Source organism: Phocoena phocoena, chromosome 14 (genome assembly GCF_963924675.1).
Source record: "Phocoena phocoena chromosome 14, mPhoPho1.1, whole genome shotgun sequence".
In the NCBI taxonomy this organism is placed as follows: domain Eukaryota; kingdom Metazoa; phylum Chordata; class Mammalia; order Artiodactyla; family Phocoenidae; genus Phocoena; species Phocoena phocoena.
The window spans coordinates 19,476,706-19,503,493 of record NC_089232.1 but is presented as its reverse complement, the minus strand read 5'-3'; the positions used below and the strand labels follow the sequence as shown (position 1 = coordinate 19,503,493).

At 44.5% G+C, this 26,788-nt stretch overlaps 2 protein-coding genes and 1 non-coding gene across 7 annotated transcripts in view; 2 read left to right on the top strand and 1 right to left on the bottom strand.

Moving 5' to 3' along the window:
- Positions 1–26,788, top strand: part of CTNNA2 (catenin alpha 2) — a 1,049,032-nt gene that overhangs the window by 667,272 nt on the left and 354,972 nt on the right. The gene's annotated exons all lie outside the window — the stretch shown is intronic.
- Positions 19,059–21,914, bottom strand: LRRTM1 (leucine rich repeat transmembrane neuronal 1). The gene is made up of 2 exons (XM_065891413.1): positions 21,326–21,914; positions 19,059–21,056 (listed from the first exon to the last, which is right to left on the bottom strand). Exon 2 carries the CDS (start codon positions 20,995–20,997, stop codon positions 19,429–19,431), a length of 1,569 nt encoding a protein of 522 aa, XP_065747485.1. The 5' UTR covers positions 20,998–21,056; positions 21,326–21,914; the 3' UTR covers positions 19,059–19,428.
- Positions 26,061–26,183, top strand: LOC136134301 (small nucleolar RNA SNORA72). The gene has a single exon (XR_010656575.1). It is a non-coding gene; the product is annotated as a small nucleolar RNA SNORA72 (small nucleolar RNA).

Sequence of the window (26,788 nt, the reverse complement as noted above, 5' to 3'; positions counted from 1 at the left end):
CAACACAGATAATGGATTATGATTACTGACACCAGTCCATCCTCCAGGAGCTGCGAAGTACCAGAAGGTTTTCAGTGCACAGAGGTACCCAGCTGTGTTAGAGGCAGCTCTGGGGATGGACGCAGGTCTTTGCCTCCAGTCTAGAGCTTTGCCCACTGCTACTTTCTGCTCACTTGTCCACTCACTGCCCTGAGGAGGTCAACATATAAGTGGGCCCATACATGTCATCTTAAGTTCTGGAGCCTTAAGTAATGCAATAGGGCATATACCCTCGATTTGAGCCCTATAGGGATGCATACATTTAGATAAAATATTGCAGTGCAATCCACTTAGCATACCAGTGGAGTACCTAGCCTTGGCCCTTCTATAATCTTGTGCTGACCTTCCCCCTCTCTTATTTTTCACCTCTTGAAAGATAGAGCAAAGTTTCACTGGCAAAGGACTCTCAGATATTTCTGAAAGGCATTTGGTGAACACACAGTGTTGTTTATTTCCTTTGGTGAGTTGATTTCCCTCCCTTGAAAGGTTTCTTTTTGAAATCCTGCACAGAAACACCATCGTTTCTCTTTGCCTTCTCAAGAGAGCCATAAAATGCGATTGGCTATTAGCTGAAATGCAACCTCTTGGCTCCACTGATCCAAGGGGATTTGGGATCCCCAGGGTGACCAGAGATAATTATACACAAGATATATTCAGAAATGTCCCTGAGTGCTCACTCAGGGTCTGCATTGTTAAGACAGTGCATTGTCAAGACCCAGGCCATAGTTACGAGCTCATCAGAAATTCAAAGACTAAGTCCATCCAGCATGTTACATGCAAGACTGTTAAGTGATTCACTTCTGGAGGTGAAGTCATTGGAGCTCATTAAAAGGGCAGTTTATGAATCTGTGGAAATCAAGCCTATGTGGTCTTCCAAATCAGGCTTTGGGGATATGAAGGATGAGAGATGGGAATGAGAATCTTATAAGTGGTTTTAATCTGAAATATACAAGTTAACTTTAAGCAGGAGGACTTGAGAGTAAGGGATCTAATCATAGGTGTATGTCATTAAGTTGTTTTAAGAAGTTATTTTCTAAAAAGTGTACGCTGGCGTCCATAGGCACAAAGAATCAAAGGGCAAGTAATGAGATAGACTTGTCATATGAGACCTACGCCCAAAAGGAGTAACCTCACAAATGCAACCCCAGAGATGGAACTTCCAAGTGTTTGAGTTGTTTTCAATGAGTATAGTTTGATAGGCTAGGGATGTACCCTCTTTATGGCATTACTTCAATGGGAAGATGTCTAATGAGTTACCACAGATGATGACAGATTGTATAAGCCTTCCCTTTAGCCCCACTGCAGCTGGGGCAGTGGGGAAGTGTGTCCTTGTGCCCTCCTAGAGCCAGAGGGATAGCTAAGTCATGCAACAAGAAGGTTATTTCTCCAGCCACTGCATATGCTGAGCATTTAATAAGAAGAAAGGATAGAAGGGAGGGGAGAGGAAGGTGAGGGGAAGAAAAGGAAGGAAAGGAGTAAGAAAGAAAGAGAAAGGGAGGAGAGGCAGAGGAGGAGGGAAAGGAAACGGGGGCTGGCCATTAATAATCACTAAGTGATGAATTCTAGGCTACATGCCAGGTATTTGCGCTTGCATTATCTCAATTTCCCTGACCATGGCACAATTAGTGTGAGTGGAATAATCTTATCCACGGCCACACAAGTGGAAGGGATTCTGCCTTTCTGCTTCAACAGCAGTTACAGCAAGGGGCATTGCAAATTCACTACCCAAGTTCTTATTGGATGAGTTGACTATCTTAATAAAGAGTTCTATTTGTTAGAAGGAGCGCATGGAGAGTTAACAACTGAATGAAAATAGCAAGACATCTTCTTGTGGAGTAAAGGAGGCCTAATTCTAGATGGTACAATACTGCCAGGTCTCCTCTACTCCTAAGGTAAAAGTGGTCCCAACTTCAACAGTTCATTCAATCGTAAGGTGGGCAGTCAAGGAATGAGGTTAACAATTGCAAGGGTGTTAGCAATAGTTTTCAGCTCCAAGCCCTATCCAGAGTAGTTTCTCCAGCTTCTCCTCTCCCACAATCGAGCCTGAACATCACAGAAGTGGTGGCTGTTTCTCTCTACACTGTTGTGAAACCATCTGTTCCATCATCTCAGATCTTCAATCACCTTCTTCTCATCATCTCTGGGAATCCCTCAAAATACTCACAGAGGCAAAGGAGGATTCAGCCCTGCCCTCCCTGAAAGATATTGTTTTCTCTGGCTCCTTAAGAGATTAGCCTTATGGTTTTAGCTATTCAAACTTCCTGGTCTATACCCCATTCCATCTAGAATTTTGCTCTACCAGTTAAGATGCTTATGGCTGCAAGTCATAGAAGCACTCACTTTCCAATGACTTGAAAAATGGTTGTTTATTATCTCACACAGCAATAGGTCTAGAGGTGTATTCCCCAGGCTAGTGTCATCAGAGACCCAGTCTCCATCCATTCTTCAGCCCTGTTGCCTTGCTTAGTCCTAGTGCTTGCTCATTGCAGGATTTAGAATGGCTCTCCATGAGCCAAAAAAGAGGGCCATTTTCTTCTACATATCACTTTTTTTCTAGGGATAAAATATTACTAAGTTCCCCAGCAGACATCTGTCCTGCTGGTCAGCCACAACCTGGCTTCAAGGAAGCTGGCCAAAGCAGCCTATGACTTTTTTGGCCTTTATCATGGTGACAGACTCTGTCATCATGGACAAAGAAGATGGGGGATGGCTGTTGAATAGATTGCCAACAGCATCTACCACGCTGGTATCTCTCTTCTTACAATTTTCATTCTCAGACTGGGTCTAGGGACACCGAGGAGGGCATCCAGTGTCATACTCAGAAGTATCCATTCTTCATGACCGTCAACCAGTGCCTCAAGATCAAGCCCAGGTGTCTCAACTCTTTTACCTCACAGTGATTTTTAGTTTCGTCCAGGGAATTCATGGAGAGACTGATGGTCACTTTTGCTTTTGGTCTTTGTACAAGAGTCATAGTCTAGAGACCCAGTCATCAGTTCTGATATGTTCCTTTATTTTGTCCCAGTGGGCCCACTGGGTACTCATACAAATAGATAAAACTCAGGCAACCCAGGCAGGATTCCCAATGGGAATGCAAGTTAGGGTCTTCTCAGGGAAGTTTATGAGACACTCAAAGTCTGATGTGGAATTAAATGGTCTCCTGACTGATGAGACTCCAAACATGACTTTGTTGAATACCATGACTATCAAGAATGCCAGTAATATTTCAGCCACTCTGTTGGCATGGTGTTATACAGGCATGTCTTGTGTGATAAAAGTCAGTGTAATGGATATAAAATTTACTTCCCAACAAGAGTGAAAATATTTCACTTGGCTTTTTGTTTTCTTGTAAAATTGCATCTAATCTACTTGAAGCTTTCTCTCTTACCAGGGAAGTTAACTGTCAATTACTATAAGGATTCTTGTACCATACCAACCCCTCTTGATTATGTGATGGCACTGGAGGCCTTATATTGGTCCAGAATCTCAGGAATGGTGCTCTGATCTTCAGGTCACATGATCTCCACTTCCCTGATCATTGTCCGTGTCCACATGGTTCCTCAAAGGCAGTCAGATCTGCTGTTTCATGCCATGCTTGGTCACTGGAGTATTTTCTGAGGATGGTGCTCGTGACTCAGTCTCCTTAGGAGCCCCCTCATAGCCACTCCCCTGTAAGATCCTGCCACCTCCTCAGATCCCTGCTAGTTGCAAACATGTCACCCTTCCAATCTCAGAAGACATTCTCTAAAACCTCTCTCTGCCCTGGATGTTCCAGTGACCTTTTCAAATACTTCATTTTGATTAATAATCTCTGAGATGCTTCTGCAGAACCTCCCTTCAGGAAGCCTTAGGAAACACTCCCCGGGACTCTATTCTACTTCTAACAGTGAGCACAGGGGAAGGATATCAGAGTGGTTAGTTCTTTTCTCCCTAACTCATCCTGTTAGAAAGAGGATACATTTCCTTATTGAAATGGAACAAAATTAGATTCTAGATTGTTCTGCTGATTAAGTATCTGCTTATAACAAATCCAGTCATGAATTGCAGGTAGGCACCTTGCCAGTGCATTTGGCCCATACCTCCCTTTCATTTGCCTGCCTCCATGCCATTGCACATAGTGGATTGTTCTCTTGAGAGACCCTTTCCTTCCATTCTGCCTGTCAAATCCCCACCCACCTACCTAGACCCAGAACTCTTCTACCTCCCACCCATTTCCTGAATTGGGACACTCCTCTCTTTTTGCTGTGTCCTCAGAACACTTTGATACACCTGTGTTGTAGTATATATCCTTTTCCATCTTTGGTTGTCCTCATATGTGTGGGCATTGTACCTGTCCTGTTGGACTGTAAACCATTTGAGAGCAGAGCCATGTCTTGTTCTCTTTGCTTCCATGGTGCCTAGAAAGAAACTAAGTGGAATTAAATGCAAATGAGTTGTCTCCTGACCATGAATAGTGTATAATGGGACACAAAACATATATGCATGGTACATGGTAGTAAGTAAATTAATAAGAGAGACAATGAAAAGGAGATATCCTGGAGCAGTCCAGACTGGGAAACATGGCTTCTAAGGTCAGTGAATGTTCTAACATCTTCTGGTGGCGAGAAGGAGAACCATAGTGAGCTGAGGACATCGGGAAAGGTTTCTTAGATATCTTTAGAACCCGAACTGGATGTTGCATCATCATGAAAATTTGAATGACTAGAAAGAAAAGGAGGACATAGAGAAGTCATGGTTATAGGGAGGAAGAAAGAAATGACTTCAGCATCTGTGGGTTGGATTGGACACATCAGGAATAACCCCTATTGGTGGCTTATGTTTTCATCAAACCTCACAGCTTATTATGTTATGTGATTCTGTCTAGTGATTTTCATAGACTGCATTCCACTCTGTTGCCAATAGCATTGGAAAGAAGATTCACTGTGTACAAAGTCAAAACTGCTTCAGTGGTAATAGATACGTCTGGTACCAAAAGTAATGAAAATAATATGAAGAAGATACTGGTGATACTAATCATACTTATTAAGCACTCTCTACATGCCCAGCATGTGCAAAATGTTTTACGTACATTAACACTACTCCTCCCCAAACAATCAAGGTAGAAATTTTAAACCATCCCTATACTAATAGAGGCTGAGTTGCTTGCCCCTTATCACTCATTGAGTGTATGGTGGAGCTGGGACTCAAATCTAGGTGTATTTTATTCCAAAGCCCAATCATTTTTCATCCCCTAGAGCCCTAAAGGCTGAGGATTATAAGCAAACGCAACAACGAGAAGAACACAAATTTTATCTCATGATATGTGCTTAAACTCACACCTCTGATAGGGTACAAATGTAATCTGTATTAACCAGGTCAAAGTTCAGTGCAATGTAAAAGCATCTCGTTCGCTTTAGTGCTTCATCTCGTTTGAGAGTACAGCTATGTGGACTTATGCAATTATTTTCTTAATGACTTAATTACTTTCTCACGATTTGATCTTAAAACTCAAACCATCTCCCCCACCAAGCCTGTTTATTTTGGAAACCTAAGAGCTCATTTTCAGGCTTTCACCCCCAGCTGCTGCCCAGGGTCCTCAGTGATAGTTTCCTGAGTGAGGGGTATTTACCTCAAGGTGAGACAAACTGTTGAAACCCCGTGGCCTCCTTAGCACAGGGATTGAAAACCTCTTCACAATCACCACAAATTTATATTTGCTGTTGGAAAATTGCTTTGGGAAATGATGTGGATCAGGAAAGTAAATTTTCTGTCAAGATAAACTTTAGTAGTGAGCAAAGCAAAATTCAGAAAAGAGAAAAGATCCCTAGGTGTTCTATCTCATTTTTATTAACATTCTTTAATATTTACCACAGTCATACTCTGTGAGCCAAACTGTCAGTGGAAGCATTGAACTACAGAGAAGATTCAGGAATTTCTCTAGAGAGGATACCTTCAGTCTCATTTTACAAACAGAAGGTGTGGATAACAGATGTGCTTCAAAGAGCTCGCAGTTTTTAAAAGAATTAAGGTGAAAAATAAAATCCCTAAAACCCCACCACACAGATACCAAGAATCTACTGCTTCTGGACCGGCCCAGACTTTTCAGTGTGTTTCCAGAAACTGCTGTTTTGCAGTCTGCACAGACGGTGGAGTGCTTGGACTAGCAAGGGAGGGTAGGCAGCTTGGCAGGACACCAGCTCAGAGCACGATTCTTCTTTTCTTTTACCCGAAGAGCTGAGCCTGGTAAAAAATCAAAGCACAAACAGACCCTTTCCCTCTTCCCCATCTGCTTTCACCCCAGTTCTTTGGGGTTGGTAGCCCCGGGTAAACCAGTAGAACCCAGCAGGCTGCAGGCTGCCGAATCTGTTGCTAGATTTTGCTGCAGTTCAAGGCTGTTTGGCTGTGGTACCCAGGGATGCTGAGTCTCACCGACCGACAGATACAGGACCACAGCCAGAGCCTGTGCATGAACACTCAGAACAGCAGCAGATACACTTTTGAGTTTGATGGCAGTGATATGATGCAATACATGATTATAATTGAACCAGGGTGGACTTCCGTTCCCCCTTCTTCCTGAGATCTCAATTTAAATTCTTAGGAGATCTAGCAGGTCTGGAGAGAGGTGCGTGCAGAGAAGGAGGACTGGGGACTGGATCTGTTAACAGAACTGGAAAGAATCATTATATTGGGAGAAAAATAAAGGCAGTCACCTGTGGCAAGTCTTGAATCACCTGTGTGAAGGGAGCTTGGTAACCTCCTTAACTAAGTATTCCAGCTGACTTTGCCTAATAGAGATGGTGCTCTCTTTCTTCCCCACTTACTGTAGCTGCTAAACCCCAACTTTTCCCTCCATGGAGATAGTTTTTGTATTACTAATATTTAATGTTCTCTTTAAATTAACCTCTTACAGCTACTTCTTAGAATCCATTTCTAGAAACCAATTGTTCCTAATGCCTTTCAATGCTCCTCTAGTCTGTTTGTATAAATACAACGTGTAACTATACATTGGTGACACAGGCTGGGAACTACTATTACTTGAGAACTTACTGTCAGCTAGCACTGTGGTTGACTCAGTATATGTGATCCCTGATAATATTCCCAAGAACCTGCAAGGCAGCCATCGGTGTGTCAATTTTAAAGATGTGAAGGCCACAGTTCTTAAAACTCAAATGATGACCTGCCCAAAGGCCATTAGAGTCAAGTGGGTCAGACTCTGCTCCACGTTGAGGGGCAAAGTCAACTGAAAGGAGTGCTTCCCTTAAGAAGCAAACAGTCTAGTTATTGCTTCCCTGCTACATATGCTCTCGAGAGAGAGGATTCATGAGGGACTTAATTCAGAGCAGTGACTAATAGCAGGAATTCCACTCCCTGTGGAGGGGAGTTTGAAGCATGTGGCCCTCTAAAGTCACACTGTGGGTGGCCACCCATATGTCACCACCCTCCTCCGTCCAGTGCTGTAAGTCTTTGCATGATACTACGTAGCTTCTAAAGTTGTCGCTTACATTCTCTCCTTTGATCCTTACCAGATCCTTGTGAGACAGGCTGAGCAGAGATTAGTTTCTGAATTTTATACATAAGGGAATTGAAGTCTGCAGAGGAGGTGATATATCTGTCAGTAAGTGACAGAGCCAGGACCAGGGCTCAGTCTATTAATTCCATCCCAACAGTTTTTTTCTAACACATCACGAAACTTGCAAGTAAAAACAGCTCTGGGAGATGCTGAGTGTAGGACGGACTGATAAGATCAAATTCCACAAATGAAACTTTGGCTGTTCAAATCACCTCTGAATTCCAGGTTTCAATATCGAAGAACCCAGACCTCCTTTGACCTTCTCAAAATCTCAGTTGGTGACCTGCCATGATGCTTTAATTTTTTGTGATTTTTGTCTCTTCCCCTTGTTAATCACTATGTCTCTCAGCATTTCTCAAACTTCTTTTTTCATTATCTCCCTCCAAGAGATTTTTTTGGACCTTTTTTTCCCAATTGTCCCCTCACTTTGAAATTTTAATACCACAGATATATTGTGTATCTGTTTATATACTGTCTACCATATGTATATGTGTACTATATACATAAAACTAGTAAGATTTTGTTCATCCCCTTAAGAGCCAATTTTTACTCCTTGGGTTCAGTATTACCCCTGTTGAGAATGCATTCCATAGCTCAAAACTATGAATTCAGTAAAAAAAAAAATTTTTTTAAAAGAAGGAGGAGGAAAGAAGAAAGAAAGGAAGGAAGGGAGGGAAGAGAGAAAACAAACAACAAACAATAAAACAAGTTAGCAAAGACACAAAACACTAAACTGAAAGTGGTCCTCAATTTCCCAATAGTTACAGCTTTTCCTGGTAGTATAGAGGCACGTGTTGGGGTTTCATTGTGGCCAAAGTCTTTCCAAAATGCCCATCCAAAGCCGGTGCGGAGCATTCTTTAGTCATTCTGTGAGCAAATCACAAGGAACAGGCTGGGGCTTGGAACAGACTTACCTTTCAGGAATTAATTCCCTCGGAGCAAAATAGAGCATTTCCTCTGACCAAACATAATTTCTGTTTGTGGTGTTGGGCAGGTCTCTAAGGAGGAGTGGAAGCTTCCCTTGGGGCACGTTAATTAATTCATAACTTTACCTATTGATAAGCAACATCAGTGGAGAATATATTGGAAATTACCCCTGCTTTCCTCCACACTCTGCCTACCAGATCAGAGAACTAGAAAAACTGCCCAAAATTACTACTACAGATGAGAAAGGAAAAGCCACGCAGGTGGCACTGACTTGCCCAAAGGCCAGCAGCCAAGTGACAAAGCTGGAACTTGGACTCTGCCTCATAACACGTGAGCTCCTCTCCCAGAAAAGCATCCACCTCAGACGCGTTCTCCTTTTGTTACACTTGCTTGAGCAGCATCAAACTGCGGCTGTTAGTACACAGAGAAAAAAACATCTTTAAATAAACACCAGCAAGTCTGTTACAGCTGAAGATGTATACTTAGTGTCTCGGGGGCCAGTGTGATTTAATATTGCCGATATTAAATAAAAGTTTGGGAGCTGGGTAACAATCGCAAGCTGTGTAGTCTCTTTCCACCTTCAGGAATTGACTACAGAGAGCAAACAGCTCCGATGTGAAAGTGAGTTTTGCTGTATTGCCAAAGACCCACACAAATGATGCTTCCTTGAGCTGGCCGCCAGGCTTTGGTATGTGTGAAGGTAGAAGGCGGGGCCACAGCTGCATGGGTACATAGATGTCAGACACACACACGCATGTTCCAGTGATGGGCTACATTCACCAGGACTGTCTGATCTCAGTGGCAAATCCAATTCAATTAAGAACCAGAAAAATGTCAAACGTGGGTATCAAGGCTAAGGCCTGAGCCACTTACAAAGCTATAAAGGAAGAAACGTGTCTCTCTACCCTCAGACTTCACACTCTACCTCCTTAACTTCTCCTTCCAGACCCAGTGCTTTCAGGATCTCATATTTTTGGGTAGTACCCTATCACAGAAGAAAATGGGGGTAACATGGCTTTGAAGCCCTGTTGGACTCAGCACCCCTGCTGGCTGTGTGACTTTGTTTTATTTATCCTTCATTATCTTTTATTAAAGCAAACCAAAGCCCCACTTATCTAGTACCTACCATGTACCAGGCACCCACTTTACAAAGAATATCTCATTTAATTCTCAATAATAACTTATTTAATTCTCCTAATAACCCTATCTCCATTTTATAGTTGAAGGAATTGAGTATCAGAAAGGTTAAGTAACTTGCCAAAGTCACTCAGCCAGAAGTAAACCCAAACACTGTGTCTCCAGAATCAATGTTTGACCCCCCCTCACCACTAAGGCAAGTGACCTTGGGCAAGTCATTGAACCTCTCTAAACCTTAGTTTACCTATCTGTAAAATGAGAATATTAATACTCCTCTGGACAAGGAAGGATAAAGGTTTGTTGCAGGGTTTAAATGAGAAAATGTTAAGAATTTAGCAGGTTGCCAGGCACCTTGTAAATACACTGTGTAATAAACATGTCCATTGCAGGGAGGGGGTGGTGGTGTTTGCCTTTCGTAAATGGATCAGGTTGAAGTGGAGGCCTCTCCTCCACACACCCATGATGAGTCTGGTGGACGTAGACTCTTACCACAGTCTTCTTGCTAATGCCTCGCCTTCAAGTTAAATTGGTCTATTGTTCACTCAACAAACATTTCCTTAATCCCCGAACAAGAAATGTTGTGTCACTTTGATTGAATGAGTTGACCAATTCAATGAGAACTAAAAAACCTGAGTGATGTGTTACCTTTAGTTGCAGTTCAGTGATAACATGATTCCTTCTCTTCTTCCTTATAGTATGTTTGTTCTTTTCTCTTTGCACCTTTATGATTTTTGAAATAGTGTACAAAAAAGGATAAATAAGAGAAATTGAGATAAAAATGACCTGGACAGAAAGCAAAAGAGTGAGGCTGAATTCCAAGAAGGACCATTACTTTTAGAATAAAACCCATGCACACACACACAGACACAGTTGCAGGGAAATATAGATTTCACAGCCAATGCAATCACTATGGAGCAGACAGTGAGACAAAATCACAGAGTGTGTGGTTGTCCTGCAGCTGAGGGACAAATGACAGGATACCTTGGCCAGCCAAAGACAGACTGTTGCATTATTCCATTAATTGTGTGTAGCTTGGCTTTTCCAGACCTTTCTGTGGCAGACTAATCCAGCTCTCACTTGCCACTGACTGAGCCATCTCACTTTTATCCAAGTCTGCCTAGAATATCTCTGAGATAGAGGTCCCTGCCACACATAGTTTGCAATATTGAGAACTCTTAATTGAAGACAAACACACTGATGGTGAACATCTAGTAATACATGATTTCTAAAGAGGACATTGGTTTAAGGAGATAAAATATGCTGGAAGATTCAATCTTTATCCTGGCTTTATTTTAAGTCCCATAAACTGTTGGCAGATCTGAGCTTACGTATGAGCAATTGCCTGTGTTGTTTCATTTGAGAGGAACAAGGAAGGATCTCCTCTCCAAATATACATCACCCAGGTGTTTCAATACCTGCAATTCTAGCATTAGAACAATTTCCTTAGGTTATTCCCCCAAAAGATCTATTTTAAACTTCAAGAATTTCTGGGCAAAATAGGTATCAAGATCCATCCATCCATTTTCTACTAGCATTTAGTTGTCACATCCTTTAAAGAGTTGCTGGTAAAGAAGTTGATGGCAGTAGGCTGAATGGAAAGGGAACATTTTGATGTTCGCTATTTGGGAAGCGTTGGCATCTATTTGGAAGTCTCTGAGGCATCATGGAGGCTCCCGTGGAAATGAGAAGAGTGTCAGGCTTGGGAGGGGGCTTGAGGGGGGCACCAACTGGGCAGTAGTGAGACTGTGATGCCAAATTTTGTCATTGCCAGACTCTGGCTGGTGAGGGAGAAGGTATAGGAACATGAGTGCAATGTGTGCTCCAGGACTCCTGCTGGAAGACTTACTGAGGTTTGTACTTTGAGCAAGGCCAGCCATGTCTCATCACAACCAATCAGAGAAGGAAAGGGAAATGACGGAGGAGGACACAGAATTTAGAAGACGCAGTTCCAGGTGCTAGGCCTTGACCTTCGGCAAGCTACTTAACCTCTTTTGATCTGAGTCTTCTTGTCTAAAAGATGGGACAAGTTTGTGTCTGCCTTTTGTGATTATTGGGAGAATTAAAGTAAATAAAATAATTGTAAAGAATACTTAGTAAACTATAGAACACTCAGAAACAAATGACAAGCCCATGTATGCTTGTACATCTTTCTCACAAAATCAGCCCCACCTAGAGGAGTCAGTGAGGCTGGGGCCTCCTCACTTAACACTGACCCCCCCATCCACCAGCCCACCATGCTTTCTTAAAGAGCTGCAGTCTGACTTGTGGATCTTACAGATTGCTGAGCTACAAATGTGGCGATACTTGTGACCCTCTAGCTCAGTGTTTCCCAAATTTGACTGAACTTTATAATCACCTGGGAAGTTTTAAAACATAACCTCACCAAAGCCACACTCCAGATCAATTAAATCCACATCTCTGTGGGAGAGACCCAGGCATCAATATTTGTTAAAGCTCCCAAGTGCTTTCAATGTGCAGCCAGGGTGGAGAAGCATTTTCCTAGCTGAGCAAAAGAAAGAAGGATGCAACTAGAAAACTATTTTTTTTCTCATAAAGCAGGGAGAAAAATGGCTTCCCAACATGACATTGATAAGAAGCCAATAGCCAACCTGGTAGATGAGAGTCAGGAAAGAAACGATTAAAAAGGGTTGTGGAGTAGAGTTGGTGTATCACAGCCATTCCCGATGATTATTCGATCAATATAAAGCACAAATCTTGAAACTCTCTCCCCTCTTGCTCTCTTTTTTTCCTCTCTCTTCCCCTCTCCCCCCACCTTCCAACCTTGACTTTTACTTTTCCCACCTCTCCCTTTCTCCATCCCTCCCCCTTGCTCTCATTTTACTAAAGGGCTCTGAACCCCTAGTTTTCATTGTAGCCACTTACTCAGATCTAGTAAGTTATTTCAGGAGTCCTGTGCAAACGTTTGCCTGTACTTCTTCCCTGCCCCCCCCCACCTCCACCGCAGTGGCTTCTTCAGCCTTTTTACTGGTCCTGCTTCATGACAGTTCCCTGTGTCTCCCCATCTCACGTGTGGGTGAGTGTGAGTGTGTGTCCTCTCTAGGGTTTCCTTTCATCTTCCTGCACGTTCTAAAAACCCCATTTTCCACCCACACTTGCCCGTGCTTTCTCATCTGTTTTCCAGCATACCCACATCCCTCTCTGAAGCCCTGGTCTCTTTGTGAATTTTTATCTACCATTACACGTTCACATGCAGTCAAGCCTGATGAATCAGAACATTTGGGGAATGGGAATTCAGGGGAATTTTAATTTTCTGGTTAAGTGGCACTAGCTTGAAACCACTTTTGTTTTATTGTCGGGGAATATGATGAAACAGAAGCCTAGAACCCGAAGGGTCCTTAGGGAATACCTGGATGAACCCTCCCAAAGGCAAAGAGAGAGAGGCTGTCTGCAGTTAAGATGACTACCAGTTGGACCCAAGGCCTGTGAGTACCAGCTCCAGGTCTAAAGACCATCTCTCCTGACTTCAAGACCGGGGTTCTTTCAGAGCACTCTCTCGACATAGCCTGCAGAATTGTTGATTAACCAGGACCAGTCAAAAGTAAGTTGCATTTTTGAAATGAACTCTCTAGCTCTCTCCTAATGTCATAGGCCCATAAACTTCACTCATCAATGTGGTCTGCCTGGCCCCAAATGCCTTTCAGTTTGTGATGCCTGCATCTCTAGACCATCCTGCTTCTAAGGTCTGAAAATCATGGCCCTGATTAATATGTCCACCACTCACTAGACTAAGCAGATTGATTTTTATTTTTATGTTTTGGCTGCACCACATGGTATACGGGATCTTAGTTCCCCAACCAGGGATCGAACCCATGCCCCCTGAGTTGGAAGTGTGGAGTCTTAACCACTGGACCTCCAGGGAAGTCCCAGCACATTGATTTTTCAAATGAAAGCCCATTCCCACCTTGGAGACATTCCAGGCTTGGTTAGAGAAGGGGAAAAGCCCAGACTCAGAACACCTACTGAAAGGAATATCAAGTTTCTCATTTTCCTTCTTGTTAATTAAATAGCCACTGTTAACTCAATTTTTTTTTTCTGTTTCCTAAATGAGGTATTGCCAGAGAAAAAGTGGGTCAATGGAGGGCTCTGACAGGTTTTGTCCCAGTTAATTTAAGTTTTGCTATATGTTGTTTGAGAAGGGTGTGCTAGCTACAGGTCCTCGCGCTGGTCAGCGGCCAACCTGAGGGGTTTTCTTTAGACTTCCAATTCTCTTGCAAGAGAGGAAGGTTAGAAGGCAACAGAGCTGGGTGAACGAATCCAAGCAAAGCTGGAACACAGCTTGTTGGTGTCAATGGCCTCATTGCTCTATACCAGGGAGCAGAGTTTCTGGAACTCGGCACCCTTGACATTTTAGGGTAAATGATTCCTTGTTGAGGGGGCCTTCCTGTACATTGTAGGGTGCTCAGCAAAGATCCATGACCTCTACTCACTGGATGCTGGTAGCATCCCAACCCCAAGCATGAAAATCACAAATGTTTCTGGACATTACATTGATTGGGTGGCAGATTTGCCCCTGTTTGAGACCCACCACCATACCATAGAGACATAGACCATTTAATGACCAAGAGGGGTCATTAAATAAATCCTCAACAGTAATATATGAATACCTAGAAGACCTTAGTCTCTCTGAGTCCAAAATCCTCTGGTTAGTGGTTGGACTGGATGATTAACTGAACTTTGAGCTCCTGGAAGCCTGTGAGAGGCCTCCTCTGTTGGCAGAGTCCTGCATGACCCGATTACCAGAGGCCAGAGCAAACAAAGTCATGATGAAAATTCCTGTATTCAAACATTGCACCCATGTCATCCACCAAGAATATGGTGAGCATGTACCCTTAGCCCAGGCTAGTCCTAGGGTCTTTGCTGGTTAGAGGAGTGGAGGAGGCAACCATTCAAGGAAATTAGAAACAGGGTATAGTTAAAAGGACACCAGACTGAATGCCCTGTGCTTCCAATTACTAGCTGTACAGAAACACTCAACCTCTCTAAGCCTCAGGTTCCTCATGTAAAGATAAGGTCTAGATAAAGGCTCACATACCAAGTAACCATTCAATAAATGTATTTTCTCCATCTCATTTACAACCCTGACTAAGCCTTAAGGATGTAATAGCCAGGCTTTTGCTTTGAGCAGAAAACTGTAAACTGTGTCCAGCTGAGGAAGGCCAGGAGATGGGGCCCAGTCACAGGAGGAAGAATTCTGCCTGCAGGATCCCTGGAAAAAAATTTGAGTAGAGCAATTTTTAATGGAGAAATGTTTTGCAACCCTGAGGTGGAACTCATCAGTTAGGTGCATGCTCTGTAAAGAATGCTTTGCTGTCTCTTACCACTAGGTAGCAGGCATACACCCTTCTATGGAATGAGGCGCTCAGAAGATCCCCAGCCTGCAGAGCCTCTACCACTCATCAACTAATGCCTGAAAATACCATCAGCCACCTCAGTCCTTTACACCTTGTGATTGATTTTATCAGATCCTTTTGTGAGTAAAAGTTTGATCATGGAAAAAGAAAGCAGAAGGATAATTAATGCTGGAGGGATTAGTTATATAATATGATCATGTGTATGTTGTTATACATGTGGTTATATATATATATACATACATACATGACAACGTAGTATGTGTGACTATTATGTGTCATTTTATGTCATTTACGTATATGTATGTATGTGTATATCCCTAAACTTCTCCCAAAATATATTTCAGGAACCTAATAGTCATATTCCAATTAACTCCTTGCTATTTGATATTCCATCCATGGCAAGCCCAAATCAACCAACATAACCACCTATCTAGAGGATATAATTGATGCTTATTTTGACTACCCTGAAACATTATAATACCCATTCTCCAAAGCATATAAATTCTGGCCTCTTGATAATATTCTCTGTGAGAAGGGTATCTGATGCCTTTCATGATCCCAGGATGTGTGATCCACCAGTGCCTCCTTCTACATGGCTGCACCAGACAGAATAAGTGCCGAACTTGCTGACAAGTCGATTAATGTAACCCAGCAACACAGGAGGCCCCTAAGCCCTCCAGTGATCTGTGTGCAGTTGCTCAGGAAACTTGAGAGAAATAACAGGTAGTGTCTGCCCCTCTAATGACTTACACGTACTCATAAACGTGTTGTTGATGCTAAGTCATACCGAATGTCTCCTTCCTGAAGGCAGGGGAAAAAAGGTAAGGCACTCTTAGACTTTGAAGAGCTTGAGAGAATATTAAAAATGAATTTTAAAAGTTTCCTTTTACTGGAATAACCTTTTCTTTATGATGGCAACTTTGCAGTCTTGAGAGCCTGGGCTGGCTGGTGGTCTCAACTATCAGGGCTGGAGTCTGAGCCCCAGGGGCTGCGTTTCCTCAGAGTGAAGGCCAAAGGATGGGTTTCATTTAACCTGCTCACTCTGGTACCACCTAAAAAAAAAAAACTATCGGGGCTAAGACTGGTCTGAGAGTGTCATTTGTCATTTGAAAGGACTTTTTTTTCTATATAAATATTTGAGAAACCTCTACACTAGGGCTGAACTTTAATCAGCTGGGAAGGTACTGCAAATGGAGGGTTAATCCATCACAATGCCCAGGAAGAGACAATGCCCAGGTCTTAAATTCCTTCCACACAGCACAGGACAAGGAGATCAGCACCCTCTGAGGGAAGAACAACAAAAAAAAGGGTGCTACACCTTTAAAAAATCAGATTGTCTTTTAAATGCTCAGTAGTTTCCTTAGAGGGGGTCAGACAGAGCAAGTTTCTTGAAGCTTAAAGATCAATTAATTTAAGAAAGAAAAGATTTCAAGGGTCATAAAACCTTAGTTAAATCTACCAATTTCCCTCATTCTTGCCTTCCCCCATCTGCTGCCATTCTCCAAAGCAAGAGGTGCAGGAGCATGAAATGAAGTGAGCTAAATTTCTGTTTGTGTAGGAAACATATTTCCTTGCCTATAAAGGCACACAGCATAGAGACAGTCAGACACACACACACACACAAACACACACAAACAAATTAAGAACACAGTATTCATGACCATCATTTGTTCTCCAGGTCTCAGGTTACAGAGTCCTGTTTACAATAGTATTTCATTAGATTTACTTGGGCTTCAGATCTTCTACATATGTGGTGTTTAGTCATACAGTGGGTAGGGGTGGCAGCAGCAAATAACAAAGCATGATTATTCTCTAGCTTTTTCTCATGGCCACATTTACAAAAGAAGAATAAAGAGGGAAAAAGTCTTAGAGGTAGGAGAGAAATTCTCCAGTTTCCAATATCCATATTTCTAGGGGGTAGGGTGGATCTGTGCTTCTGATGTTTGCCAATAAGGCGTTGCTTCTGGGAGCTTTCCCCGTAAGCACACCAACACCGCCCTTAATGCACCAAGCCAGAGCAGCTTTTGGCACTGGATTTCAGGAACCTTCCTAGGAGCACATCAAATCCATGGAATCCAAGGATTGAATTGAATCCTTCAGTTGCACAATTGGGGGACTTTTTTTTTTTCCAGAAAAGGTCTGTTGTCTCCTAGAGGAGGTCTCTTTATTGAGGTTTCATTATAGATGTTCCTGCAGTCCCTACCCTCCAAGTGAGATGCTGTTTACAATGGCATTCCCAAATGATCATTCTTAGACTAAATCCAAAACCCCCTCAAAGTTATCAAAGCGTCTCTCTTCTAGAACATTACTAGTTTAAATGGGAGTTGCGTGCATGGTATGTGTCATCAAGTCATGTTTTAATTATAAACAAAATAAGATGAAGTTTCCTGGTCAGAGAAAATGAGATTATGGGGAGGTGGGTGTGCGCACGCGTGCGCACGCACGCCCACGCGCACCCACGCGTCTGTGCGTGTGTAAGAAGCTCTCCACCAAGGCTTAACATCTTAGAGACATTTGCAAAATATTTCTCTTGAAAGAACCTCTTAGAAGCAGTATTTTTAGGCATATTGGGTTCTCCATTGGTAGGAGAGAAATCTACTAACAACCCTCAGATTAAGTAAACCTCCTGGTGATGCCATTCTGCATTTCAAACAGCTGATTGTGCCTTTTTAGGTAGGTGGCCGGAGGCATTTGCATTTTGGGAGAGGGTGGTGTATGTTTTCTCCCCCCATCCCTCTTCCTGCTATTCAGACTTGGCTCTCTCTCCCAAAAGAAAAGGAAAAAAGAAAGATGCCAGTCTGTAAGATCATTCAGAGGGGTGAGCACCTGAGTTTGAGAAAAACTTCTGGACATGGGCAACATTAGCTCACCAGCTGTCACTCATGCCAGTTTATTTCAATCACACATTTGCTTAAATTGCTAGCTAGTGAAAGACCATCACACATACTCCTCCCCTGTCCCTTCCCCACATCGCCACCTGCTACCACTCTTGAATTTAGTTCAATAAACAACCCACACCTCTGTGGACCTGGAAACCTATGAGGTTGGGAAGGGGAAATCACTGACTCCAACACAGAAAAGAACTAAGACAACACAGGAAAGCAGGCATCACACAACAGGGCAATCTGAAGAGAGGCAGCTTTTCTGTCCTGGGTTAACAAATTATTCCTGTTTCAGTAACATTGGAACATAGGATCAAAAGCTCATTTTCCCCATCCCACCGCATCCCCATCACTTCTGTATCCCGTCTGCCCCTAAAGTCTCCTGCTACAAGCAGCACCCAGGGAGGAGTTCAGCCCAGGGTAGGATTTTCCCACTGTTCCCCAGAGCAACTAGGAGTGTGCTGTCACTGCTGAGAGCCTCAGCTTGCTGCAGTCTTACCAATATGCTCCAGAAAGCACAGCTTTCATCACCGAACATTTGTAGTCCGCCTTATTTCCCTGAGTCAGACTACAGAGAGCAGGAGATGAGGGTCTTTCACTTGAGAGAGTATGGAAAAGGGAACAAATGCTACTAAGTCTGGTGAATCAAAGGCGTAGAATAGTGAACCAGTGGCATTTGGGGGTGAGATTTTGAATCGATTTGAAAGATGCTTGTATTAAGTGCAAAAATGTTTCCTGCTCATAAGAAAAACTGTGTGGCACTGCCTTTTAAAAAACATTTGCAATGATCTCTGCCTTAAAGGCTGAGCAAGGATGCTCAGTCCTCAGTCTGCCTTTCAATTGCTTTGAAGTGGCTAGATTGCACTGCACCCCCCCACCCCCAAATATAATATAAAGGGTCTTGCTTTTTTCAGTCCTTAATCATGTGGGGTACATCCACCTGATAAGCTGTTTGTCCTTCTTAATGTTTCAAAATGAGCCTGGCTACTTCTGAATTTCTGGATTTTCCCTGTGGCCACTAGATCACCCCTACACACACACACACACACACACACACACACACACACATATACACACACGGTGGGGGGAGGAAATTCTAACTGTTACTTCACTCTTAACCAGGTAACAATTCATTTAGGTTACACCAGTCTGTAAAAACTGTAAATGCTATTTTATTTTAAACATTTTAAGTTTACAAAAAAAAAATCAATGATTGGTACCTTTTTACACTCTCAGATTCCTGAATATGGACAGATCTTCAAAGGGAGGAAGGAGTTCTCATATGAAATTTAAGATAGACTGTCCTGAAGGTTGTGGGGTGGGGTTTTGTTGTGTTTTATCTCGTTTTTGTTTTTAAGACACAATAAAGCTAAAATGTCAAGTCTCTGGGAGAGATCCCCTTGCGGTTTCAGTCAAGGAGCATATCAGAGCACAGACAGGAGACCCCAGCCTGGTGCTTGCCGGCCCGCCCCGGCTGTCCAGGCATATTTGGTAGCGCACGGGTTGGGAGCCACTGGGACAATCACACCTCGCATTCCCTGGCGGGCTGCTGGTGGCAGGTACAAGAGCCATACTCGTTGATGATGACCAGGGCTCCCTCAATGTGGTTCGGTTTGTAATCAACGTAGTATTCCTGGGCAGACATGGCAGCCATCTGATGCATGGTCTGTTTCTGCTTTTGCTTCCTGCGCTGCGTCACAAAGCACTGTCTGAGCTGCCTGAGACTGGCTGGGAAGCACTTCCAAGAGACATAGAGCACCAGGACCACGATGAGGAAGGAGAAAATGAGGGCCATGGTGCCGGTGACCACCTTGTGAATCTGCACAGCGTTCTCGGCGTGTTCGCCGCCTGGGAGGGCCACGGTAGCCAGCTCAGGCGTGCTGTCGGGCTGCCCCTCCCTGCCGTCAGCGAGAGTGGTGGCCGGGCCGGCGGGGGATCCCAGGTCGCTGCGGTTGGTGACGGCGGAGAGCAGGTGGCCGCTGGTGGGCTCGGCCCCCTCCTCGCACAGGTGGAAAGCGTACACTGCGTCCAGGACGTCCTCGCCCTGTGCGTACTCGGGGCTGGCGCACTGCAAGTTGCCATCGTAGCGCCCCTGGAAGTTGCTGAGCCATGAGGCCAGGGCGCACACGTTGCGCCCACAGTCCCAGAGGTTCCCGGCCAGGGTGACGCTCGTCAGCGACTTCCAGGAGTTGAGGATACGGGGCTCGATGTAGGTGAGACGGTTGGAGTCCAGCTGCAGGGACTGGAGGTGTGGCACGGTCTCGAACACATGGGGCTCCATGTACTCGATCTCGTTGCCCGACAGGTCCATTTTCTCCAGGTTCCATACCCAGTCCAGCGAGCTGACCACAATGGCCACCTTGTTCCTCCTCAGGCAGAGCGAGTGCAGGGAGATGAGGCGGGGGAAGTGGGCAAAGTTCACCTTGACCAAGTCGTTGTGCTCCAGGTGCAGCTCGGTGAGCTTGAACAAGCCGGCGAAAGAGTTGCGCGCCAGACTCTTGAGCTGATTGTATCCGATGTCGAGAAACTTGAGGCTGCGGCAGTCCTGGAAGATGCGCACGGGCACGAACTGGATGGCGTTGGCCCGCATGTGCAGCGTGGTGAGCTTCCGCAGCCCGTGGAAGAGATCGGGCGCGAGCGCCTGCAGCTTGTTGTACGAGAGGTCCACGCTGCGCAGGTTGGGCATGGGCCGGAAGGTGGTGTTGGCCAGTTGGGTGATCTGGTTGGAACTCAGTGTGAGTTCCTTAACTCGGCGCAGTTTCTGAAAGGCGTCCCCCTGCACCGAGCAGATGTGATTGTGATCCAGATAGAGCCACGTGAGCTGCATTAACCCCGTGAACTGGCCGGCGCGCAGCTCCGAGAGGCTGTTGTAGCGCAGGGACAAGCCCAGCAGGCCGGACAGGTTGTGGGGCGCCTCGGTGAGGTTGAGCGCCTCGCAGTACAGCAGCCGCCCCTCGCACCGGCACAGCTGCGGGCACCCGCTGGGGGCGGCGGGCAGCATCTGAAAGCAGGCCCCCAGCAAACACAAGACCACCCCCGAGGGCCTCCTCAGCAGCCAGTATAGACAGAGACCGAGCAGCAGGAAATCCATTAGCGAGAATCTTTCCAGAGAGGCTGGAGAATGTCCATTGGAAGCGCTCGGTCAGAAATCTACATCATATTTTATTCCGAGGGAGGGGGAGCGGGGGAGGGGGAGAAAAGGGCAAAAATCAAATAAATACATTGAAATAAAGCAGGACCCCCCCTCCCCAAAGCCACACGTTCACCTCTAAGCATGCAGAAAGCTGGGCAGCATAGAAAGTTCACAGCCACGTAAAGATCAAAGAGATGGTGATTTGGTCCATGTTAGATGCTGCAGCAAAGGGAGGAAAAAAAAAAAATCTTCGGGAAAGAATTTAATTAAAAAGTGTCTTACCCACCCTTTTCCAGAGAGTGACAACCTCCATTCAGCTGCTCCCTTTGTGTGCAGGCTAATTATATGCAGGGCGAGAGAAGACCCCTCTGTGTTTCCGAGGCAGCCCCGGTCCGCGGCCGGCGGATCTGGCAGGCGCACAATGTCTCACTTTGCTGCTCCGCTCGGGGCTGCAAGGGCGGCCGGCGAGGCGGGGAGGCGACTTCTAGGACCCGCAAGTTTCCCAACTGCGTGCGGGAGCCGGGGCTTCGCCTTCCTGCCGCTGTCCTTTCCCTCTGCAGTTCGGACTGTGACGTTGTGGGGGAAAAAAAACTCCAAACTCGGGGCTCGCGACTCCCCAGGATTTGACAGTCTGGTTAATGTCCGTCATTGGAAAGGACCACTGACCGGCGCCACCTTTTGCTCCGCGGAGACAGCCTGCCATTCGCGCCCGGGGCGGCTGCGGAGAGCGGGCTCGCTCATGCTTTGCGGGCGGCGGGGAGGTGCGGGCGGCGGGCGGCTCGGGTGGCGGCGCTGGGAGCGGGGAGCGGCGCCCGGCGCCCGGGCTCCTTCCCTCCGCCAGGCAGTGTGAGGCGCGAGCTTGCACCGGCACCTACTGCTCACTGAGTGTCGTAAGCTGCTCACGATTGTGCGTCTTCCCGGAGCACCTCAGACTTGGGCAGATTGAAAAGGGGTGGGCAGAAAACCAACATTCTCCCGAGCCACTAAAGTAATATATGTTCTTTGATGAAATGGAAATAACTTTCAGCTTTTTGGTCCATATTTCCAAAAAGGAAAAAAAAAAAAAAAAAGGAGGGGGGATGGAGGTTTGGAAAAGCATCATCAACGACAAGATATTTCCAAGTGGGAGACTGAAATATTCTGTTCCGCCCTCCCCTTCCCTTTGGGGAACGTTCCCCCCTCCCCCTTTAAAGCTGTCTACGTGTAAGAGATACGTAGGAATCTGTAGAGAAATCAACATTTGGTCCTTTGCTTTAGAAAAGCAACTTGAGAGAAGCTAGAGGAAAGCAATGATTGTGGGGATTTGGCTGAGATTTTTCTTTTTTCCCTTGCGGGCAATGGAGTTCTGCAGTCAGCCAGCAATTTTAGGTGGTGGGTGGGGGAATGCTTTCCAAACTCAGCGGATTTGGAAAGCCATCCTGGTCCTGGCGGTAGACCTAGAGTGGCAGAAACCTATGTCTGTGTACAGGGAGTTTTTCTTGCCCGAGATCCCTCTGGGGCTTCACCAGTCTCCATAGATGTCTGTGGGGTCCCGGGTGGATTAAAGAAAGATTCTAACGTCTGACACCGGGAGGGCTGACCCTGACGTGCTACTCATGGTGATTACAGAACCCTGCAGTACACTCCGCTCCAGGAGAATGTGCGAGAGGATGAGAGGAGAAGGGGTAGTTTAAACCCACGTGAAGCCTACCCCTTTCTATATATACACCCAGTACTTAATCTTTGAGACTGTTACTAAATTGTATCATCTGAGCATGAAGAGGTCTTGGCCTGATTATTTCCATTAACACTCATTTATGGATGGGCTCCTTAAGCTTCTTATGTTGAGCTCTGTCTTGTTCCAGCTGGTCTGGAGAGGGTCTGCATTGCTGTTGTCAGGGACCTGTTGGTCATCTGTTAAAAAAAAAAAAAAAAAAAAGAGAAACCCGGCTGGAAGTGAGTGGATAAGCCTACCTTCTTGACAAATATGCCCAAGGAGGCAATAGGGAGAATCCAATGTGAATTTCCAGCTCCTCACTTCTAATTCCCATCATATCTGACTCTTAGGAACTGAAAATAAGTGGACATTATCTATAGTTGTGCTCTCATTGATAAGAATGAGGTGGGTTACCAAAGCTCCAGGGTTGGGCTGGCTTTGGACAAATAACTAAGTTGCTCCTTACATTCGAGCTGAAGACACTACTAACCAGTGGAATCAAAGTCACCAAAGACTAGTAGTACTTTTCAGGAAAAGTTTTATCAACAGGGGCATGAATCATTCCGTTTCGTATTCCTCTGAGCTCTGGCCTGGTCATTCATCTCTGAGATGCATCCTTCAATTGGAAAGAAAACAAAGCTGAAATGTCCTAGACATCACATGCTGCCTTAGGAGCTAAAAGAGACATTAGAAAATCTGAATTTTGCACATGACGAAACTGAGGTACAGAGACATCGGGTGATTATCCGAGGTCTCACAGCTTGTTACCGGCACAGATAGGTTATTTTCTGTCTCGCACCAAAGTGGTGGCCTTCCTTTCCCGTTCTTGATGGTCACCTCTCCAGCCCTCTTGCCTCCTGCCTGACTCTGGACTGGGCACTGGCACCTCCAGGGTGCTGCGGAACACTTTAACAGACAGACAATTTCACCATCAAGAGTTTTCACCTCTTGCCAAGACAATTATTCCTCACAGCAAGCCGGCTGATTGAGCCATAAACTCTAAAGGGTTGGGGAGCTGGGGCAGGCAGGGGTAAACATTGGCCAACCATTCAGCCAGTATTGTGAGTACAAGCCACCCAATCCCCATGGCTGCTAGGAAGAAAATTCTCCTAATGCAGGCAGCTTGCAAAGTGGTGCTAGAGCCTGCCAAATGGGCAAGAAGAGGTCCCACTTTGGATGTCACTTGATTTGTAGAGCTGGTACAGAGGCAGAAAAGAGTTGAGTGTTGGCAAGAAGGAAGGAAAATAAAATTAAATTCACTGCATTTATATGTGAGCTTTCTTCTAAGTATGATACTCAAAACGTAGAAGATATGTCTAGGCTGTAATTAAAAAATACATATGTACATATATATATTGCTTTTCACATTATTATCCTGCAGATCATTTCATCTGGATGGTATCTTTAAATCTTTCCCACTTCTAATGTGGCAAGTTTGCATCTTTTCTACGGTTTTAAACCCCTTGGCAGAACCGTATACATTAACAGATTGAAATGAGCTTTATTGAAATTTAGCTATTCTAAGTCATCTAAGTTGCAGAATCCCAATTTATTATGTATTTAAAGCATACCAGCCCTGATTAAATCAATGCAAATTAGGTTAAATAAGAACAACATGAATCAAGTGTTTCAGCAAAGTTGAGTCGAGAAACGACAACTTTTGAGTCACCAAAGCAGGCTGATATAGCTGGTTTTCATGAGTTTTAATGTCATGCCTCTTAGGGTCCAACACACTAAAAAAGTAAAAAAGAGGAAAGAGCTCACATAAACTTCTTTCTTTCCTCATGTTTGATCTCTCATAACTCTTTACCTCTCTTGTGAGAACATCTAATGCATCAGGCTGTAATGTGACGATTGTGTATATACATGATCAAGCTCTTTTTCTGGGCTAAGCACAGGTCTCTTTTGGTAAATGTCTTCTCCTTCAGCGTCGGATGCTGATGAGAGATATTTTACACACTTTAAAAACACCCTTGTTATTTTCCGTGTTTGTATGGGGAAAGATATTTAGCATATCTTGCTGAACTGCCATAGTAGCTGAGCAAGAAAGGCACCTCAAGCCATTAGGCCAACATGGGATTGGGGAGTGGGGTAAGAAAGGATAAGAATCTTGAAAACGTGGACTCAGCAAATGGGAAGGAACTCAGGGGTACGTGAAGTATGGATCTGATTGCCAAAACACAATCTGGAACTAAGAGGTGGAAGAGCAAGCTCGATGCAGCTGGAGAGGCCAGAAGTATAGTTTGGAGGAGGGAGAGGTAATTAATTCCTCCTCTTCTAAACCTTATACGGATACATTAACCTTTGCATAATAAACCCTCCTTGCTTCTTCTTGGTACTTTATGTTGTGATGGGGTGCTAGGGGGGTGGTCACATGCAGTTGTTTTTTTGTTTTTTTTTCTTGAAATGTTGTACCTCTCCCATTTCATCTCAACTGAAGGCCACCTCCAATTCGTTTATTTGAGTCAAAATAGTTTGTGAACATAGAGGTGAAAGTGACAAAAGTCTGAAATGAGCATGCATTCTGAGGATTGGCCTTCTGATAGTCATCTTTGGCAGTGTTCAAGGAAAGACAAATTCAAGTGGTGATTTTAATGTTCTGTCATTGCTTGCTCCAGCCTGGACCTTGGTCTTTATGTGGTTGTCTTTACTTTTCAGTAGCAGTGAGCACTGGCTTTTCTTTAAAAGGAAACGTTTAGATGTAGGGGAGGAGGGTGGGAGTCACAATTTCAAAAGGAGAGAATTAACTCTGTTGTTCCTGTGGGCACACAGCATATAACTGGCCTTTCACAGAGCACCTCTGAAGATGTATATGGGGCCAAAGGGTGAGGGTTGTAAGGTTTCTCTCGGGAGATCCACTTAGGAGGAACACATTAAAAAAAGGTCATTTTTCTTATCAAGCTTATCCTCCTCTTAAAACAAGGTAGTGATATGGTTAGCACTAAGGCAACACCTAACATCTTGCATTGATATTAAGTCATGGGAGTAAACCAAAGAAATGCAATTACTTAGTGCTTTCCTCCTGGAGCTTTAGGTAGGGAAGAGCAGCAGACACTGAGAGACTTAGCTGGTAATAATTATATATGGCCCAGTGCTTGAGAGTAAATGTCTCTAGAACATACAAATGTGAAGAGCTGACAGGTCAAATGGGACCAGTGAAGGAAGTAAAGTGTATGAAGTAGTTTAAGGACTCAAGGCTCACTGACTGGAGAGATGGGCATCGTGAAGGCATACCTATGATGGGGAACTGAAATGCATATATCATGATGAGTGGATTAATTCCCTAGTTCTCCGGGGGAAGAAGATATACAGGGACAAATGGAACCTGTGTTGGGAGAGGAAGGAAGTTGGTAAAGGGCTTCCAAACATTCGCTATATTAAGACCATCCATTGGTCCCCAGACCTAGTTCTTTCCCTAGGCCTGGTTTTATAAATACTGGTGATAAACCAAGTCTGCTTTGTATGATACATCTTATGTGGGAAGTGTGTGTGACTTTAGGTATGTGACCAACCTTGAGAAATGACAGCACAGCTAGTGTAATAACTTTTGAAGATAACCATTGTTAATTGGATGATTACCATTTGCCATTAAATGAACCATAATTTTTTTTTTTAAAAGGGCTTCCAATGCTATACTGAAAACTTTAGTTTCTTGTATTCTCCTAGCCTCTAAGACTGAACACCTTAGGGTTATCTTTGACTTTCGTAATAAATACCTGGGTTAGTTCCTGAGGCCTGATCTGCTGTCCTGGGCCCCTCTCTATAAGCTTCGTCTGCACTGCCATGTGCTCTGATCATGCCATATTATACCTAACTGCTGTATATACTCTCTCCATCTTTGCTTGCCTTCATTCTGGCCATCCTTCAAGGCTGATGTCAAATTTCCTCTATGACGTTTTTTTTTTTTTTTTCTTGCCCACGCCACGCGGCATGTAGGATCCTAGTTCCCTGACCAGGGATCGAACCCATGTCCCCTGCAGTGGAAGCACAGAGTCTTAACCACTGGAGTGACAGGGAAGTTCCCTTCTATGACATTTTTTAACTGATTCCCAT

Bases quoted from the DNA above. Each gene is read 5' to 3' on its own strand.
- LRRTM1 (XM_065891413.1), bottom strand. From the start codon at position 20,997: ATGGATTTCCTGCTGCTCGGTCTCTGTCTATACTGGCTGCTGAGGAGG.